At 44.4% G+C, this 19297-nt stretch overlaps 1 protein-coding gene across 1 annotated transcript in view; it reads left to right on the forward strand.

Annotated features, from left to right (window-relative positions):
• The window catches only part of IPO9 (importin 9), a 45491-nt gene that overhangs the window by 699 nt on the left and 25495 nt on the right, over positions 1-19297 (forward strand). The window contains exons 2-6 of the mRNA XM_046678455.1: positions 12787-12848; positions 13063-13149; positions 13876-14077; positions 17812-17900; positions 18686-18772. Of these exons, the coding sequence (XP_046534411.1) occupies positions 12787-12848; positions 13063-13149; positions 13876-14077; positions 17812-17900; positions 18686-18772 (527 nt within the window). The remainder of the gene's footprint in view (positions 1-12786; positions 12849-13062; positions 13150-13875; positions 14078-17811; positions 17901-18685; positions 18773-19297) is intronic.

Consider the following 19297-nt stretch of genomic DNA (forward strand, 5'->3'; position numbering starts at 1 on the left):
GCCTTAGGGTGATGGAGGTCTCTGATCCTTTGTCCCCATCCTCCTGTCCTAGTCATAGAGTGATGGAGGAGCAAATAAGCTCTGGGTTTGGGGTGCTCTGTCAGCTTCCTGCTGAGTGGGCCGTTCCCCAGGCCCGGGGAGGCGGGGGCCGCTCCACAGAGAACAGTGGGATCCTGAAGCAGGAGGAGGGAGAAGCCTCCTGGTCTTTATGGAAGAAACGAGCTGGTGGATCAGGGCTTCGCTGGGAGGACTCCGGATCCTCAGGGTCCCCTAGCTCCACAGGACGTCTCCACCACCTCTTAAAGCCTCCTTGGAGATTCAGGAAATTGTCCGTGGTCTGACAGTCACACTGAACCCTCGAGCTGGCCTTGCTACTGGACTTAGGATTTTTACGAAAAGGAATTAAGACAAATCTCCCTTAAATTTAATTTTGTGTTCTCAAAACGTGAAAGAGCTGTTGGAAACGAATTTCGGTCTGTTGGAAACGCATTGAGATTTGGGATCTAAAAGGTTAAGGACCATTTTGAAGGCCTAGTTGTAGTTGTCATTGTTCTGTACAAGGTGAGTCCCTACGAAAGGAGCAACCATCGGGTAGGAAAAAGCTGTTTGAGACCCGTGCGTGGATCGACCTGAAGGAGTTATTACAGCCTCCCAGGAGAATTCCTTGATTCACATTAATGTCTGTGCCTCCCTTGGGTAGCAAGGAGGAAGAGTGAGAAAGGGACCCATCACATTCAGGTTACTACTTGAATAAAGTCGAGGGTCCCATGCCTTCTCTGAATGATACCCAACCTTCTCGTGCCCCAAATGCATGTCTGGCACCTTCCTATGAGAGGTGGACCTTGGCTCTTGTTTAAACCATGCAACAACAGCCCCACTTTGGTGCTAATCTCTTCAGCCCTAGACACTGTCATGGTCCCATCCAGCAAAGTCAGTTAGAAACTCATTGAGGTCTTTTTAAAGTTCTAGTCTCTCGTTTCATGTTTTTTGAGTCTTGAAATCAAAAATTAAGCAGAAGTGCAGAATTTTGTGTTTGCTCTAGGCCACTGATGGGAATAACTTGGCTGGTAAGGTGCTGTGGGCGTGCGTGCTGGGAGACACAGAAGGGCCTCGGTACCGTGGTCTGGGAGGACGGCGCAGGACGCACAGCTTCCCAGCTGTAGGATGTGGTGGACAGGGTTGGATCAAGTCTCAAGCTGAATGCGGTGCTTTGGACCCTTTGGAGGCCGTTTGTGTTTTTAAATAGCCTGATTCCTTATGTTTATTTAAAACTATAGAAATTCACCTCCTTCAGTAACCTATTTTTAGATGGAGGATGGTGACCCATTTCTCAGATACTGTACCTTGCTGCTCTCCTTTCCTCTTCTTGTGGCCTTCAACAAGTTATTTTTGCCATTGGGTCCAGAGTGCCTCCTGTCTGTTACGCTGTCTGAATCTCGGGGGTTTCATTAACGTGGTCAGGCGTTTCTTCTCCACTAGCCATTGCCCGTCTTTACGTGCGAATCCAGCACCTGGCTTCCCAGCCAGCATTTAGCCATCTGACTGATGAAACTGCCGGGACGTTGCCCCTGCTGTTAGAACCCCCTGCAGGCCGAGGTGAGGAGCCATTCTTGCAAATGAGTGAACAAATCGTTTCCACTCCTTTGAAACTGCTTCATGTTTTAGTTGTATTCCAGTAAAAGAAGCTTTGCTTTCTAGTCCTAGGAAACATGCTTCCTTAAAACTTGAAGTTAATGAGAAATCTGGAGGTTGGTGTCTATTATTATTTGTATTCTGGTAATCTTTTGATCCTGTTTTGGTTCTGCAGGCCCAAGGTCAGTTGACAACCAAATCCAGTTGTTTCTAGTCACTCAGTCCCCTCAAATAACCACACTTCGTTTGTGAGCCGTTTATTCTTGCCTCACATGGGAGACTGGTCCCCACTGATCGTTAAGATTAACCAGTCTGTTCCCTCTGACGAACCGGCATGCCACCCTCCTTTGCTGCCAGGAGATGACCCCACTCTTGAGGATTAAGTCGCAGAATCTCTAATTTAATTTTGGGGGAAGGGACAGTCAATTTTCAACTCCCTGTTAAATGGACAGATGAGAGGTTGACATGTTCTGACCAGATTCTAGGGTAGGGGAGATTTTGAGAAGCAGTTATCTTAGAAAATTGGGGTTCCTGGAGCCCAAAGTACACCCTGGTCCTTTAGTCTGCCAGCTGGTGTTTTCCAGGAAATAACTTGCCTATAGTTACTTACCAGTTTTCCAGAATGGGAGTCTGTTCTCTTAAGCCAAGGAAGTTCTGTGTGAGAGAGGTTCACCTGACTCGTGTAGTCGGTCAGCTTCTAAAGAATCAAGAGAGGTTATTTCATCAGCTGGAGTCCTGCAATGATTTTCTTGAGTCCGTGTCGTGTGTTTGCCGTTTTCCTTAGTCAGTTGGAATCTGAAGGAAACGCAGAAAACCTTTCCAATAGTGAAAGCCTGTTTAAGAACGTTAATTAGAGAAGGAGATGGTGCCACTAACCACCTCCTTCAGACAGCACCCCCTTCCTGAACTGAGGAGCACGTTACTTGAAAGTGTGGAGGTTCCGTGTTACACAGTATTCCAGGAGATGATTGGTACCCTTTCATTTTCCTTAGGAGGGCTGGGATTGTGAGTTTGATCAGCAGGGGTTGCAGGAACTTAGCTGTGCCTAGTAGAGTAAAAATAAAAGGCTTTTTGGTCTGTTGTAGTAGTCTTCTAATTCCATTTTATCGAATAGGGTCATATCGAGCATTTTATGAACACAGTAATTAAAAAGACTGGAAAGGTTATGAACTGCCAAAGATCTCGTACATCAAAGTCTAATGTTCTCTACTCAGCTTCTTCAGCTCACTTTCATTTGACGTATGGTAAGATCATGACTTTTGAGAGTGTCAGCTCTTTATTTTTCGTGTATTTTTGCTCTGCTTTTTTTATATCTTAGAATGCAGTTTTTCCTTCTCTCTCTACTTTCCTCTAAGAGCAGCAGCACTCGAGTGGTGAAATGAGTTGCTTTCATCACAAGCTTTAATTTTCCAGGCCAGCATAGCACAGACTTTCTTAGATAACTAGATTTAGACCCTGGGTCATTTTCTTCTTTAAGTTGTCTCTTTTTGTCTATTAGGAATGAAGATATGTTTCCCCGTCATTTGGCCTTGACTTAGCCTTTTCTGTCTTGCTCACAGCAGATATGTCACAGAAAGTACATTTTTTTCTTTCCTTCGCCACCATGATGTCCAACAGGGGAGGGGGATTCTCCCCCTCGGTTGCCCGGGCGTTCAGATGCTGCCAGATGTCCGTGTTGATTCCCCCATCTTAGATCCTAGAGAGGTGGTCCTGATGGCTGGAAGTTTGCTTTCTGGTTCTCATGGGCACTTTTCTGGCTCTCTTACAGTATAGCGTAAGCACTGTCACCTGCGAAGGGAGCCCCTCCAGGATCCAGACGCACTCCTGGGCATGTGGCGGGCACTGAGCCGAGGGGAAGGCGGCCACGCTCGGAAAAAGGCCAGTGGTGGAGTTTTCTTTTTCCTTTCAGCTGTGGTTTTGTGGTGCTTACCAACCCCCATGAGAAAAGCGGGGCTTCTCCAGCGCCCTGCTCAGGTCTGCGTCCTTCCCCACGCAATCCTGTTCGCACTTTTCCTTCTGGTAGCTTCCTGACGGCGAAACCTCTGCCGAGTCTCATGTCTCTCTGGTAGACCCTGCAAATGAGGAGCACATTTCTGAACTTACCCTTTATCCTCCATGCTCTCCTTGGAGCTTCTCTTTAAACCAAGTTTTACTTAGGTAATGCTTTTGCCTAATGGGGTGAAAGGAGAGAATGGGGACAAGGGATGACAAGAGAGAGGAGCAGAAGACTAAAGGACCACAGAGTGAGTTAAGGAAAGAGGGCAAAGGATTTCTTAGAAGGAAGTCAAGGGTACTGTTTTGGATTGGATTAAAGGTATAATCAAGAACCTGGGGTCGGGGGGAAAACCCAGGTTAATAGAATGGGTCTGTCCTTATTTCACCTTGGGAGAAGGAACTAGAGAAAGTAAATTTCCTGATGAGAATGGCTTTAGAAAGCCAACTCATACAACCCACTTGGGACTGTTCCCCTTTGGCCTAACTTCATCGTAGTGTAATCTGAATTGGTCCCCTTTCCAAGCAAAACAAAACAGCCATGTATGTCTGTGTCTCTCGTGTTTTCCCTGCCGTAATCATTCCAAAGTAAGTTATTCAACTGTTCTTTCTAGTACTTTCTAAAGAAATTATCTTAGACACCAGTCAGCAAAACTGGGAATCCCCCAACACACATTAAATAAGTGAAAATACTCTTTTCTTTACAGATATACTTAGTTTTATTTCTTCAAAAAATATTGTGTAATCTGTTAGATGAATATCTGTAAGTAGGGTTTTCATTACTTAATAGAAATCAGCAATGGCTGGGAGTAACTGTGTTGATCAGATTTAAAACAGGTCAGAGAACTTGAGGATTTTTTCTGGCTTTTCCTTCTGGGCATTAGTTTTACAGCACAGAGTTCACCATCCACACCACACCACCACTGTGACTCCTCATAAACAATTCTTCATACAGCTTTTAAGTAAACTAGACGTTTTATGGTGCGAAACTCGTCTATGGGGACTGATATCCCTGTATTTCTAATGGGTGTATGGTCTAGACAGGATAAATTGGCTTAAATAAAATACTTGATATTTCCCCTCCCTTTATCCCCCTGTGACCTAATGCAAATGAGTTCTTTGTCTTTGACATTTTTGGGTTTCCTAAGCAGAGTTCGTCATGTGGTCACTGTATTTGAAACTGGGAGCCTGCAGAGAAGAAGATCCATTCTGTTCATTCCTTCTCTTTTTGAAGTTGGTCTTTAGTTAATGATGATGATATTCTTTGAAGATTCTCTTTCCCATTAAGGCTTTTGAGCAGAGAGTCACGTCATTCAAACTTTCCAGCTTCTTCCTTCCTCTGCGGAGAAAATAAGCTTTCAGGGAAAATCCATCTTACAGTGTTCTTTGTAGGTCCAGTACCCTGGTCGGCTTAGGGTTCGAGGCCCCACGTGGACCTTAATCGTGTGATGATCTCTTTCTCTCACCACCCCTTACAGTGTCAGCGATGTGTGAAGCCAAGTGATTAGTGGAAATTGAGGAGTGGTCTTTGATAGGTTACTAGACAAGATTACTATAAAGATTGTGGAGAGTGAAGAGCTCTCAGCTCCTGTCATTGTCACCAGAGTGCCACCTTCTCCTGGCATGGGTATGGAAAAAATGTATTCACACTAAGGTTTTCTTTAAAAAGAATAAACTTGAAGTTCTCAGGTTGGAGAAAGGACCCCAGACTGTGGCAGGAGCTGAGTGTGGCATCTGCCCGGTCTCCGTGCTGCAGCGGCTCTTCTGCTTGGTACCATGTGGACTTGCGGAGAATGCGTGCCTTCCCTTTCCCATCCGTGAGCCGCAGTGTTGCCCCATAACCGTGACAGGATGTGTGCTTTTCTTGGAAAAGTAATTATTCAGATCTGTTTAAGCTTTATAGTCTCAGTTCACAAAGTCTCATTTTATTCCGCAGTTTCTTTTTCACACCATATGATTACAGATTTTGTTCATCTTGATCTCATTTTAGTTTGTCCCTGTAGTGATGATCCAAAAATTGTGCTCTTGTCAGGAGCATTAAAACCCACATCCCAGTGGTCCATGCAAAAAAGTGCTGAAATACTGCCTTAAAATAAAAGACTGTGTGGCTCGTGTAATTTATGAACATACTCATAGATCTTTCTGAAAGATGTCATGTAAGGCCCACAGAATTGGTTGACAGCATCTGGGGAGGCCACACCTGCAGAGACAGTGACATTTGGGGCCGTGAAGTTGGTGTCTGCCAGCACACCAAGCATCTGAGTGTGGTAGCGAGCTGCCTTGCATGCTCCTCCTTCCATTGGGCTCCACACGCACCATCAGGCACCTTCTCCACTGCACTGGACGTTGGCCTCCCGTGTGCTTCTGCTGTGAGTGGGTTTTACAGACTTACCAGAGTCTGAGTCAGCCAAGATTCAGATTCAGAGTCTTAACCCTAAGAACAAGAGTGGATTTCGCTCTCTTCAGGGTATTCTGCGGGTTTCAAGTGCTTGCTTGTGATTTAATCACTTAGTAAATGCTTTAGGGAGAATGTGGCTGCTTTTGCATTGGTCTTGTAAAAATTCTCCTTTCCTGAGTGAAATGGTAGATGCTATGGGATTGTTTTAAAAACTGCAGATTAAAATAAGGGTGTAATAAGAATGAGTTAAGCCTCTAAGAATTCAGTAAAGTAGCAGTACATAAAATACAGAAATCAATAGCTTTCATATACACAAACAATGAAAGGTTAGAGAACATAAGGGTGGTTTAAAAAAAAAACATTTACAATAGCAACAAAAAAGATTAAATACTTAGAAATAAAATGAACAGGAATTTTGCAAGAACCTATTAGGGAAAACTTTTTTTTCTTAGCAAAGAAGATTGGCCCTGAGCTAACATCCGTTGTCAATCTTCCCCTTTTTGCTTGACGAAGATTGTCACTGAGCTAACATCTGTTCTCGTCTTCCTCTATTTTGTATGTGGGATGCCACCACAGCGTGGCTTGATGAGCGGTGTGTAGATCTGCACCTGGGATCTGAACTCACAAACTGGGCCGCCAAAGCGGAGCGTGCGAACTTAACCACTATGCCACTGGGCCAGCCCCGGGGGAAAACTCTTTAAACCCTCCTGAGGACTTGAAAGTGGACTTGAACAGATGGAAAGACACATAGTGTGCTTGACAGCACAGCTCAGCATGGCAGATGAGTCAGACGGGTCGGTTCCCAAGTTCATATAAAAACAAACGTGGAGGAATCGCTCCAAAACACCAAAAGGGAAAGCTCTGAGGGGGGACCAGTTCTACCAGACGTGAAGACGTCATCTGAAGCCTCTGGAATTAAAGCAAGCAGCATGGCGCTGGCACGCGGCTGGGTAGATGGAGCTGTGGGACAGACTAGCAGGTCCAGAGAGCGACACAAGTACCTCTGGGATTTAGTGTAAAGGTGGCGCCTCTGGGCATTGGGGTGAAGATGTGCTTTTTAATGAAAGGTGCTGGGACAGCTGGGTAGCCATTTAGAATTAGATCAGGGTCTCGCACCATTAAACAAGTAAGCTCCAAATGGATTAGGAGTCTAAACATTAAAAAATAAAAAATAAAACCATACAAGTTCTAGAAGAAAATACTGGTGAGTTTTTCTTTAACCTTGGCGTAAGGAAAGACCTTCTAACTGTGCCTAAATGTGTAGCGGCAGTGAAACAAAAGGTTGATCCATTTGACTACGGTAAAAACTTTTTTTTTGTTTGCATGACAAAAAGCGCCATATAAAACGTCAAAAGACAGCTGGGACAAACTGGGAGAAATGTCCGTGGTATATAAAATCTTTCACAATATATACCACGGACAAAAGGATGATATCCTTACTACATAAAGAACTCTTAAAAATTGAGAAGCCAAGGACCGAAACCCCAGTAGAGAAATGGAGGGAGACACGGACAGATAAATCACCCCTCCTCCCCCCCAAAAGAAATCAAAATGGCACTCAGAGTTACAAAAACAAGTTTAGAGTCACTCGTGATTAGAGAAATACCAACTAAAACAGTGCTGAGATACCACTTCTCGTCTGTCAGGCGGCAGAGATTTTCACGTCTGGCGGCACCGTCTGTTGCTGAGGCTGTGGAGGGCTCTCAGCATCGCCAGTGGGGATGCAGTCGGCACGATCCTTCTGGACGAAAGTCTGGCCACACCTCACACCACCACGTGGGCACCAGCCTTTTGACCCCTCAGTCCCACTTGTGGGATTCTGCCCTGAGGATAGACCTTGGACAATACAAAAATACATCCCACACAGTATTATTTATCGTTACATTGTTTTAAAAACAAAATTGGGAACAACTGCCCATCCATGGGAGAGTAGACGGATAAAGTAGGTACGTCTCTACAGTGGCACATTATGTCAAAGAATGAGGAATCTCTGAATTGATTTGGAATGACTTCCAGGATACAATATTAACTGGGGAAAAAAAACAGTGTAAAAGAGTCTCTATAATATGCTACTTTTCATATAAACAAGAGGATGGAAGAAGATACACATGTATCTGCTCATTCATGCAAAAGAAATACCGGAGGGGTCTGCCCCGTGACACAGTGGTTAAGTTCACATGTTCCGCTTAAGCGGTCCAGGGTTCACCAGTTCAGATCCCGGGTGTGGACCAAGGCACCACTTATCAAGCCATGCTGTGGCAGGCGTCCCACTTATAAAGTAGAGGAAGATGGGTACGGATGTTAGCTCAGGGCCACTCTTCCTCAGCAAAAAGAGGAGGATTGGTGGCAGATGTTAGCTCAGGGCTAATCTTCCTCAAAAAAATAAATAAATAAATACAGGAAAGTTAAACCAGAACCTGGTTGGTTGCCTACATGGAGGGTGTGGGGAAAGAGTGGAAGGGAGTTAATAGGGATCAGGAGGAATCGACGCTTCTTGGACTATGCCCTTTTGAATACCTTTGACTCTGAGAATCATAGTAATGTTTTATAAAAATAAGTGAATAATTAAAGTCAGACAATGGAGGAGACCCAAAATGGAGCACACGTGGTAGCAAATGAACCTAACTGGATTACAGGTGAATAATATGACTACTAGGTCTTGGGAAATAAAAGAACTAATCCAAGTAACTGGAAAATTGTGCTTTGACTGCATATTGTAAGACTGATGTCAAAAAGAACTATACACAAAAATTGTACTCCAGTTAACATATCTGTGTTTCACAAGGGTATGGGTTAATAGTTCTGTAATTAGTTTATGTGTGTACTAAGATTGAACAAATAAGTAAATTTATTGTAGATAATGAAAGGCAGATTTATCACTGTCAGAGAAAGAATCACAAATAAGGAAAGGAAGAAAAGTAGAATGAACTGCGAGGTGTTGGATTGGCATCTGAGGTATCAGTATGATGGGTGGGGGGTGGGTGGACAGGCCTGTGTGTAGCTGTAGGTTAGTATACGCACATGTATTTCCAGCACTGTTCTCTGAGAGGGCCTAGCACCGGTGACACCCAGTAGCAGTGAGCACACCTAGCGCCCAGATTTGGTTTTTGCATAGTGTTCTCCACTATAAAGCACCAGGGCTCCTTGGAGAAAAAGTTGATTCCAGGGCTTAGGCAGAGAAAATGCAAGATGAGCCTAGAATATGTTGTGATATCAGAAAATAAGGAAGTGCTTGGAAAAGGATGGAAGCATGTGGAAGTACACCGGAGCCAACCAGGACTGCCAGCGACCAAAGTGGAACGATTTGGGCAACGAAATAAATGATAGCATTAGGTTAAAACCCATAGGATAAAATAAATCGTCCTCACTCTGTACTGGCATAAATAAAGGAGGAGGGACGGTTTTTCCTTGTAGAAGAATTGCAATTAATTGATAAATGTAAAGAGAATCGAAGACAGAATCACCACTCGGCAGACAACACAGTAGCAGTTGTTGCAGGCAGGATCCACAGATGGATGCTAAAGTCAGTGGGTGAAAGTTTGAAGAGAAACAGGACATTTAGCATAATCTAATAATATCTCTCCCAAGATTGTTATCGGTTGCAAAGGGAGAAACCCTGGAGACCCCGTTACCAAGTGACCGTGGTTAACATTCCCAGTGATAAAATGTCAACATTGTGTACTCCCTGATACGAATACTGAGGGCACAGCATCACTGCTCTGATATTCTTGCCGAGAAGGAACAACCTCAGTCTGATTGTGAGGCAGCTTCAGTCAGGCACACATTCCACAGAATAACTGTCATTGCTCATCAGAAGTGTTCTGGTCACAAAGGACAAGGAGGGAATGAGGGGCGGGTACACGTTGGAGGAACCGAGGAGACCTGACAGTCACACAAGTGTGGGCTCTTGGATTGGACCTGAGACAGAAGCAGGATGGTAGGGGAACTGGTGAGATGCTCGAGTCTGTAGCTCAGTTAATAGCACTCTGCCCGTGTGAGTTTCCTGGTTTGGATCGTTGAGCTGCACTTATGTAAGTTGTCATCATCAGAGGGACGTGGGTGAAGGACATCCATGAACTCAGTGTACTATATTCATCAGCTTGTCTTTAAGTCTAAAAATTATTTCAAAATAAGACACTTTAAAAAATACAGACATGGGTCATTTTCAGTAGTTTTTAACCTGTTTACTTGGATAGGCCTTGGACGTGAAACTGCATGGAACAACTTTTTCTCGATATGAACTTTTCTGTTGCATAAGTGCCCTTTGGATGGCTGTTCTGTGGAATCCAGACATGGTAGTTAGACTTACCATAGAAAGTAGCGTTTGTTACATAGACAGGAAGCCAAACAATGTCTTCTTGGTAGCAATAAAAATAATAATAGCACAATAACTGATTTTTAAAGTTTTTACCGTGCCAGGCATTGTGCTGTGTACTTGATATGCATTTTATCTTTTAGTCCTCGTGGACTGCTTTATCACTAGATACCATTGTCCTTTTGTGGATGAGGACGCTGAGGTTTAGAAAGGAAAAGTGACTTGCCTAAGGTCAGACATAGTAGCTCCAGGATTTGAACCTACACACTCAGTGGCTCCCTCCAGATGGGAGGGATGAGCCTGTGTAACCTGTGCACTTGCCACCCCGAGCAGGTGTGAAAGCTGCTGTCCGTTCTCCAGAATGCGGCCGTCCCGTAGGAATACAATGAGAGTCACATGCACAATCTTACATTTTCAAGTAGCTATATTGAAAAGGTAAAAAGAAACAGGGAAATTTAATTTTTTAATACTTTATTCATTTAACCTAATGTATGCAAAGTATTTCAGTAGTTAATCTTTGTAAACAATAAGATATTTTACACTTTTGTTTTCACGCTGAGTTTGCGGTCTGGTGTATATGTTGCATTTATAGCACCTGTCAGTTCACTAGCCACGTTTCTGTGCGCAGCAGCCACTTGTGGCTCATGGCTGCCATATTGGATAGCGTGGCCCTAGAATGTGAGATGTGAACATTGTGATGCTCTCTTGGCCTTACATTCTTCTTCCTTTTTTCACAAGTAAGTATTGGATAAGTGACTCCTTTCCAAGTGTAAATTAGATCTAAATTTTTAAATGTTTTTTTATTGTGGTAAAATACACTTAACCTAAAATTTACCATCTTAACCGTGTTTAAGTGCACAGCTCGGTGATATTAAAGACATTCACGTTGTTGTATAACTAGCACCACCATCCATCCCCATAATTCATCTTGTAAAACTGAAACTCTATACACATTAAACAATAACCCCCCCATTTTCCTCTCCCCCGGCCCCTGGCAACCACCATTACTTACTGTCTTTATAATTTTTTGATAGTAGTCATCCTAATGGGTATGAGATGTTATCGCATAGCTTTGATTTGCATTTCCCTGATGGTTAGTGTGTTGTGCATCTGTTCGTGTGCTAATTGGCCATCCGTGTGTCGTCTTTGGAGAAATATCTATTCAGGTCCTTTGCCCATTTTGAGTCATGTTGCTTGTTGTTGAATTTCAGGGGTTCTGGATATTAATCCATTATCAGATTTATACTTTGCAAATATTTTTTCCCATTCCATAGGTTGCCTTTTTACCTGTTGATGGTGTCTTGTGATGCACAAAATTGTAGAATTTTTATGAAGTCCATTTTGTCTGTTTTTTCTGTTGCTTTCTCTGCTTTTGGTGTCATATCCAAGAAATCATTGCCAAATCCACTGTCATGAAGCTTTTGTCCTATGCTTCCTTTAAGAGTTTTATTGTCTTATGTCTTACATTATTTAGGTCTTTGATCCATTTTGAGTTAATTTCTGTACATGGTGTGAGTGAGAGTCCACCTTCATTCTTTTGCATGTAGATATTCAGTTTCCCCAGCGCCACTTGTTGAAAATACTGTCCTGTCCCCATTGAATGGTCTTGGCACCCTTGTCAAAAATCACTTGATCATATATGCGACGGTTTGTTTCTGGGCTGTCTGTTCTATTCCCTTGATCTATACGTCTCTCTCTATGCCAGTAGCACCTTGTTTTGATTGCTGTAGCTTTGTAGTAAGTTTTGAAATCAGCAAGTGTGGGTCTCCCAGCTTTGTTCTTCTTTTTGAAGATTATTTTGGCTACTCAGGATCCATTGAGATTCCATATTAATTTTAGGATGAATTTTTCTGTTTCTGCAGAAAACATCATTGGGATTTTGATAGAGATTGCATTGAGAGATCTAAATTTTAATTTGGGAGTAAGAGTTGTTTCTACTCTCCCAGTATGCATTCCAAGATTACTGCTTACATTGCTTATTGGAAACTGTTTACTTAACAGCAGTATATTCTCAGGACTAAGCCTGTTAAAGCCAGATTTTCTTACACTTAATCATCTCTTATCTGGTGGTGTATATCTGGGCAACTCTTGATATCACTGCTTTTAGTTTTTCTTTGGGGTGAGAGAGTACTGGTTTCAGTTAGACACTGCGTACATCGTCTAAGAGGAAGCGTTTGCCATCTTGGAAGAGAAGATGGCTGAAGAAGCTCTGCAGTAGTTGGAGAAAATAAGAGGGTGCTGGGACTGTTGGGTGCAAGCAGCTGTGCCCTGCCGGCCAGCCGGTTTCTCTTACTTGGAGGAGTCGATCTTAGCAGTTGTTAGCACTTTTAGAAGCAGTGGATCAAGCTCCTCTCTGAAGTCTCTCTTCTTGGCCTCAGGGTTAGAGCTCAGTAAATTGCTATGGCTTTCCTGAGTGCTCCTAGACTCACAGTAAAATTTTCTCTTTCAGAATTTGGTGTTCACCTGGCAGAGCTGACTGTAGATCCCCAGGGGGCACTGGCGATTCGTCAGGTAAGTCCAGACTAGCCCAATTTCTACGTGATTTCTCTTTACTTGGTAATGAAACTTATAGCAAAGAGACAGAATAAGACCAACTTATAAATAAGTTAGGATTGTGTACCAGATTTAGATATACTTCAAATGAATGTATCAGGCGGGGTATATAGTTTTTATATGTGAAGAAAGTATTTTCCTTGCTGTACTACTTGGCTTATTCTCTTCACAGCTGGCATCAGTCATTTTGAAGCAATATGTGGAGACGCACTGGTGTGCCCAATCAGAGAAGTTTAGGCCTCCGGAAACTACAGAAAGGGTAAGGAGAGTTACCTGGTGAGTCTGCCTGCAGAGACTGGAGGAGCCGTCTTAAGGGATTGGGCTGCAACATTCTTGGACAACGTGGAGCAATCTAAAGACTAGACAGAAAGGGAGATGATTGGTAGCTGGCATTCTGGGCACCATGCTGTAGACAAGGGAGCTCAGGTATCAGGGGATCTGTGTTCAAATGCTAGTTCTGCCTGGTACTAGCTGTGAGATACTGGAGATGCACTTTAACTTCGAAGCTTTCATTTCCTAAACACCTAAGATTAGAATTAAAATTCCAACTTTAAAGAGTTGTTTGAGGATGAAGTGAAATACTGTTTCTGCTTCGAGCAGTGCTGTCCAACCATTCTGTGCCCCCAAGAAATTTTGAGGTGTATGGTCTAGAGCAACGCTGTCCGTTGGAACTCTGCACGGTTATGGAAATGCTCTGTATCTGTGCTGTCCAGTTCAATAGCTACGGGCCACATATGGGTGCTGAGCACTTAGAATGTGGCTAGTGAAACTGAGGAACTGGATTTTTAATTTTATTTCATGTTAAGTAATTTAAATTTAAACAGCCACGTGTAGCTGGTGGCTAATGTAATGGACAGCGTAAGTTCAGTGATCACAGATGAACTCTCTGGGTTAATTATTTGTCAAGTTTATATATTGGAGTTTTTGATAGATATGCCGTCACTACTAACCTGGTGTAATGGCAGGTGGGCTTTTTCCTCTGCAGGCGAAAATTGTTATCCGGGAGCTCTTGCCCAATGGGTTGAGAGAATCAATAAGCAAGGTGCGCTCCAGCGTGGCCTATGCAGTGTCTGCCATCGCCCACTGGGACTGGCCTGACGCCTGGCCCCAGCTCTTCAACCTGCTCATGGAGATGTTGGTGAGCGGAGACTTGAATGCAGTCCATGGAGCCATGCGCGTGCTAACAGGTATGGGAAGCCTTTTCCCTGGTGTTGCTACTTGGATCCCAAGTAACAAGAAGGCTTAGAAGACGCTCTGTAACGGAGCGGCTCTGAGCAGTAGGGACTGAAGTTTATAGCTCTCCCTGGTGCTGCCCCTGCCTCCTGGTTTTTTATCTCTGTGTCTGTCCTACTCCGTTGACCCTTTCCTGGGAGTTAAGTTGGTAGAGTGCTTCTCCTGCTACCACACCTTACCACTTAAGGATGGAGCGATAGCATCGTGCTTAAGCACTCAGATTTCAGTTCATATTCTGGTTTCACCTTCACCCCAGTCACCTAGTCTCTTGAGCCTGAGTTTCCTCGTGTATGAAGTTAAGATAGTGGTAGTATCTGCTCAAAGGAGCTTTTGGTGCTTTAAGTGAGCTAATCTGCCTACGTAACTGATGTGTGGTGAGCGCTCAGCAGATTTTAGCCATTGTGATTGTCCTCGTTATTACATGTTATTTTTCCACTTAGTTCAGCCAAGGCAAAGTTAAGAATAGTCAAACAGAATTGTTACAGAAGCACAAGAAAGAAGGTAAAAACAGCGTAGCTGCGTATCACCCTGGCCTTCGTTTGGCCGGTTTAGAGAATGTGTGGTCTGTGGTGTCTTTTCTTTATTTCTGTTCTCAGAGGTTGGTAAAAGTACTTGAGCTTTCAGTCCACGGATGTGGTGGACATCTTTCTAAGCTTGGCATTGTCCTTCCCTCCCAGACCTGTTTCCTGTATCCCTCTGGGTAGCCAAGCCTCCCAGTCTTTTCCACTTCTGCCCTGGTCCCTGTGCCCCTAGATGGAGTCACTAGTATTTCAGCTTCAAAGACTCCATCGTTAGCTGGACATGAGCCATCTTGTATTGATGTTTTGGAAATCCTAGTTCATGTGGGTTCGTGGAAGGCCCCCCCACATCTTACTCTTTCTCTAGGGTCTGCTGGCTTACCTGAAATGTATTCTTACCTAGGTGTGAATGCTGTTTCTACTCTTTCTGAATCTCAGTTGACTGAACTTGGCCTCTGGTCCCAATTTTACTATCTGTGTACTACTGATGATAGATAATATCAATTCTGTGTCCAGAAGCAAATGCCTCCTCTTGTTTTGTTTCAAACCCCGCTTCCCATGCCCCAGCTGCCTTTTGGAACTACCCACTGTATTCTTTTTTTTTTTTAATTTTATTGAGATCATAATGGTTTATAACATTGTGAAATTTCAGGTGTACATTATTATTTATCAGTATTGTGTATAGACTGCATCATGCTTATCACCAATGGTCTAATTTTTATCTGTCACCATATATATGTGCCCTTTACCCCTTACGCCCACCCGCAACCCCCTTCCCCTCTGGTAACAACTAATCTGTTCTCTTTATCCATGTGTTTGTCTTCCACATATGAGTAAAATCATGCGGTGTTTGTCTTTCTCTGTCTGCCTTATTTCGGTTAACATAAGACCCACAATGTCCATCCACGTTGTTGCAAATGGGACGACTTTGCCTATGTTTACAGCTGAGTAGTATTCCATTGTATATATATATATATACCACATCTTCTTTATCCATTCTTCAGTTCATGGGCACAGGCGTTGCTTCCATGTCTTGCCTATTGTGAATAATGCTGCAGTGAACATAGGGGTGAATAAGTCTCTTTGAATTATTGATTTCAAGTTCTTTGGATAAATACACAGTAGTATCCACTGTATTCTTACTGATTCTCTGTGACAGGTGCTCAGGGTGTAGAGCAGACTTAGCAAAAAGATCAAAATGCTCCTTGCTCAGATCTTCCTTGTGTCCCTTATATGACTCATTATTCAGGTGACTTCACACACTCCTCTCCGTGGAATTAACCTTCTAGGATTCTTTATTTACAGCTTTATGGTGCCCAAGTGTCAGTTAACAGATATGTTTTCTACCAAGGAAAGGAAGCCTACTGCTTCCAGTCTTCCAACACAAAGTTCAGCTTCTTTCTGCAAAACCTGGAGGGAAAAGGTGGCTGTACATTTACTGTAGTAGGGATGCTGAAGAGCCTTTGCTGTGCCTGCCGGAGCAAATCCCTGCTGTCAGCACAGGGAAGAACTGGGGACATGTGTCTCGTTTTGTGGTGGAGTCAGCAGCCATGGAGCATTAGCCGCCACCTCCATTCCCAGAAAGCCGCTGCAGACGCTTTCAGGGGAGGGGAGATTGGACTCACACAGCGGCAACTCGGACGCAGGAGGACAGCAGGGCACTGGCGTATGCACAGAAGCCCCGCAGGAGGACAGCAGGGCACTGGCGTATGCACAGGAGCCCTGCAGGAGCACGGCACGGCGTATGCACAGGAGCCCTGCAGGAGGACGGCACAGCGTCTCTTCAGGGTTTGTCAGGACACCGGACCCGTCTCCCTTTAATAAGGCTTCCTCTTAAACTTACCTGTTTATCACAGAGAATGAGTGAAGACTGGTGGTGTGAAGGAAATGCAAACACAGCAGCTAAGCCTTGAAATGTTGATCCACAAGCTACAGCTTTTTCTTCAGTCTCAAAGATAGTTGGAGACAGATGTTGCTGGTGTCCCAGGCTGCTTCTGACTTGCTGAGTGACCTCAGGAAACTTATTTTGGACTTAAGCTTATAAAGTCTTAATAAATTGAGACTGTTTGGAATGATATAGGAGAGTGAAAAATGTGGTTAAGGACTTTATTAGTAGAGTTAAATTATACTGCGTTTTTCATAAAACGTCACTAATATGCCACCCATTGTATTTCTTTGGACTAATTTCGTTGGATTTCTAAATAAAATAGAACACTCACTCACTGTTCAAAGTTCAGAATTTGTTCTTCGGGAAGAAACTACAGCTAGTAAAGAAGACAGCCCTGGCTATTTGGTCTTCATCTGACTTCCGGTGGTTGATACTGCTGAGATTTGCAGGATGTATTAACCTTGAAACTGCCACCTTGCACTTCTAGCTGTATATCCTCCTGAAATACATCCCAGTTGACTAGCTCCATGCTTACAGTGATAATGTGGGAGAGGCAAGAGGATGAGCAGACTTTGGAACTCAAGGGCTCGTATTCCCCCACTTAGTAACACGAAAACTCTAGGGCCTTCACGCTGTCGCAGTGCTTTGTGGGCGTGTTTTTGGAAGTGAAGAAATGGCGTGACCTGTATTTCCCTTGCCTTCCTCAAGTCTCATTCCATGGATAGGCTGCTTTTTGCCACGTTCACATGGGAGAAATTCTGTGTGTTACAATGAGCAGCAGCCTCTAACTCTGGGTCAGTAAATGTCGCTCACTGTGCAGGGTGGCGGTGGAGCCCAGTCTGTCCGCACGTGTTTCATTATGTGCCTTAAGACAGCTCGCTGAGGGGGAGTGTTGCACGTGGAACCAGAGGTGAGAGACCTTGAAGTGCCTCTCAGTGTTGACACGTGGCCACAAGCCAGATTAATACAGAATTTTCCTAAGGTGGCCTCACAAGGACTTTTACACAGTTCTGTTACAGATTGTCTTCCACTATTTCTGTAAAGCTTTTCTTTCTTAATCTCATGTATTTTCCTCGTCTGCATATTGTTCTCTTTCCCCTTCTAACAGATAAGCAGGAATTCTTGCTGCTTGTTCTTCCCCGGGACGAGGCCACCAGGCCACCAGCTTTACCTGGGTGCTTTTTGTTTGGGAACCGCCACCTAAAAGCAGTTTGAAAATTTTCACACTTCATGTCTTTATAAAGCAATATTTCATTTTACAGTACTACTTTTTTGTTTGTAGAATTCACTCGAGAAGTAACAGACACACAGATGCCACTCGTTGCCCCTGTCATTCTGCCAGAGATGTATAAGATCTTCACGATGGCGGAGGTATGCGTCTCGGCTCCTGGGTCACAGTGAGTGAGGGCTGCTCGGGCTCTGCTCGGCACCCCCTGTCAGGGTGGGGGCTGTCGTGTTGCTGCTGGCCCGTACTGAAGGTAGAGCTGAGCCAGATGAGCTGAACCTGGGTGAACCCCAGCCCTTTCACCTAGGACTGCAAGGGCGAGCCTTTGACATAAGAGTGCAGTAGCTGCAGCCTGTCTTCACATGTCTCGTGCTTCCTGACGCCCTGGAGCCATAAGGACCTAGTGCCTCATGCTCCCTGCAGCCTCTCCTGGAGACATCCCGTCTAAGCTCTCACCTCGGCTCTGTATTTGGAGGCGGCCTGTCACCGCATAGCAAAGAATAGGCCCTTAATATTCTGTATACGTATTTGATTAGTGTGTATGTGAATGGTAACTCTTTCACAATACAATGTGAGTGCCTGGTGGGGAGTGTTTTCACCTCCTGACTTCCTGTCTGATCCTAGCCAAGGGTCTGTGTTATGAAAGAAATACATTAGCCATACTGGGATTTCAGGCAGTCCCCCCTAATGTTTTTAATCACATCAGCCCACAGAAGCCTTATGTGTAAGGCTCTTTGCAGTAAGTTCTAACACTGTGCTGCCTTTCCTTCTCTGAGTTACTGAAGAGGTCTGGCTCCTGGGCAGGAGTGGGTGGCATGTCCCGTCTCTCGGGAATCCAGTCCCATGTCAGGACTGAGTAGTCACAGTTTCTCTCCTAGTCACAGACACGCAAGCACACCGCATCTCATGGCTGTGCTGTAACTTTCCCCAGGTGTATGGTATTCGAACCCGTTCCCGAGCTGTGGAGATTTTTACCACTTGTGCCCATATGATCTGTAACATGGAGGAACTGGAAAAGGTAAGTGAACCTCTGGGTCAGTAGCACTTCCTGCCTTGAAGTCCTCACTGCCGCCTTCCTTTGTGGACGAAACAGTGACTCATTTCATTACGGCACTGCCAGGATGTACACTCACCAGTGTGGGGGATACATTTAGCATTTTGATTAAATTTTTCATTTGTCTATAGCTTAGTTTCCTTTTGCTCGAGGCTTGTTTCTTCTAGCATCTTACCGTGCATCCTTTTCATACCAGTCGCCACCCAGAACCTTAGCACGCTCTTGTCGCCTCTCCTGGGAAACAGAGCCAGCTGAAAACCTGACCCCTGTGATTCAGAGGCAGTTTGGAAAAGCTGGTCTTACAGAATAGCTTTTCAGAGGCCCTGGTGAGGCACCGCCGATGTTAGATAAGGAAAGTGAAACCTGAACAAGCCCTCCAGCGACTTTGTAGCTCCACCCTCTGCTTGGAACCTGAGCCTGAGGAGACCTTCAGAGCCTCAGATCTTGGTGTGGGATGTGCACGGTGCAGCCGCTGAGGAGCGGTGTGTC

The sequence above is a fragment of the Equus quagga genome, chromosome 12, assembly GCF_021613505.1.
Source record: "Equus quagga isolate Etosha38 chromosome 12, UCLA_HA_Equagga_1.0, whole genome shotgun sequence".
NCBI classification, from domain to species: domain Eukaryota; kingdom Metazoa; phylum Chordata; class Mammalia; order Perissodactyla; family Equidae; genus Equus; species Equus quagga.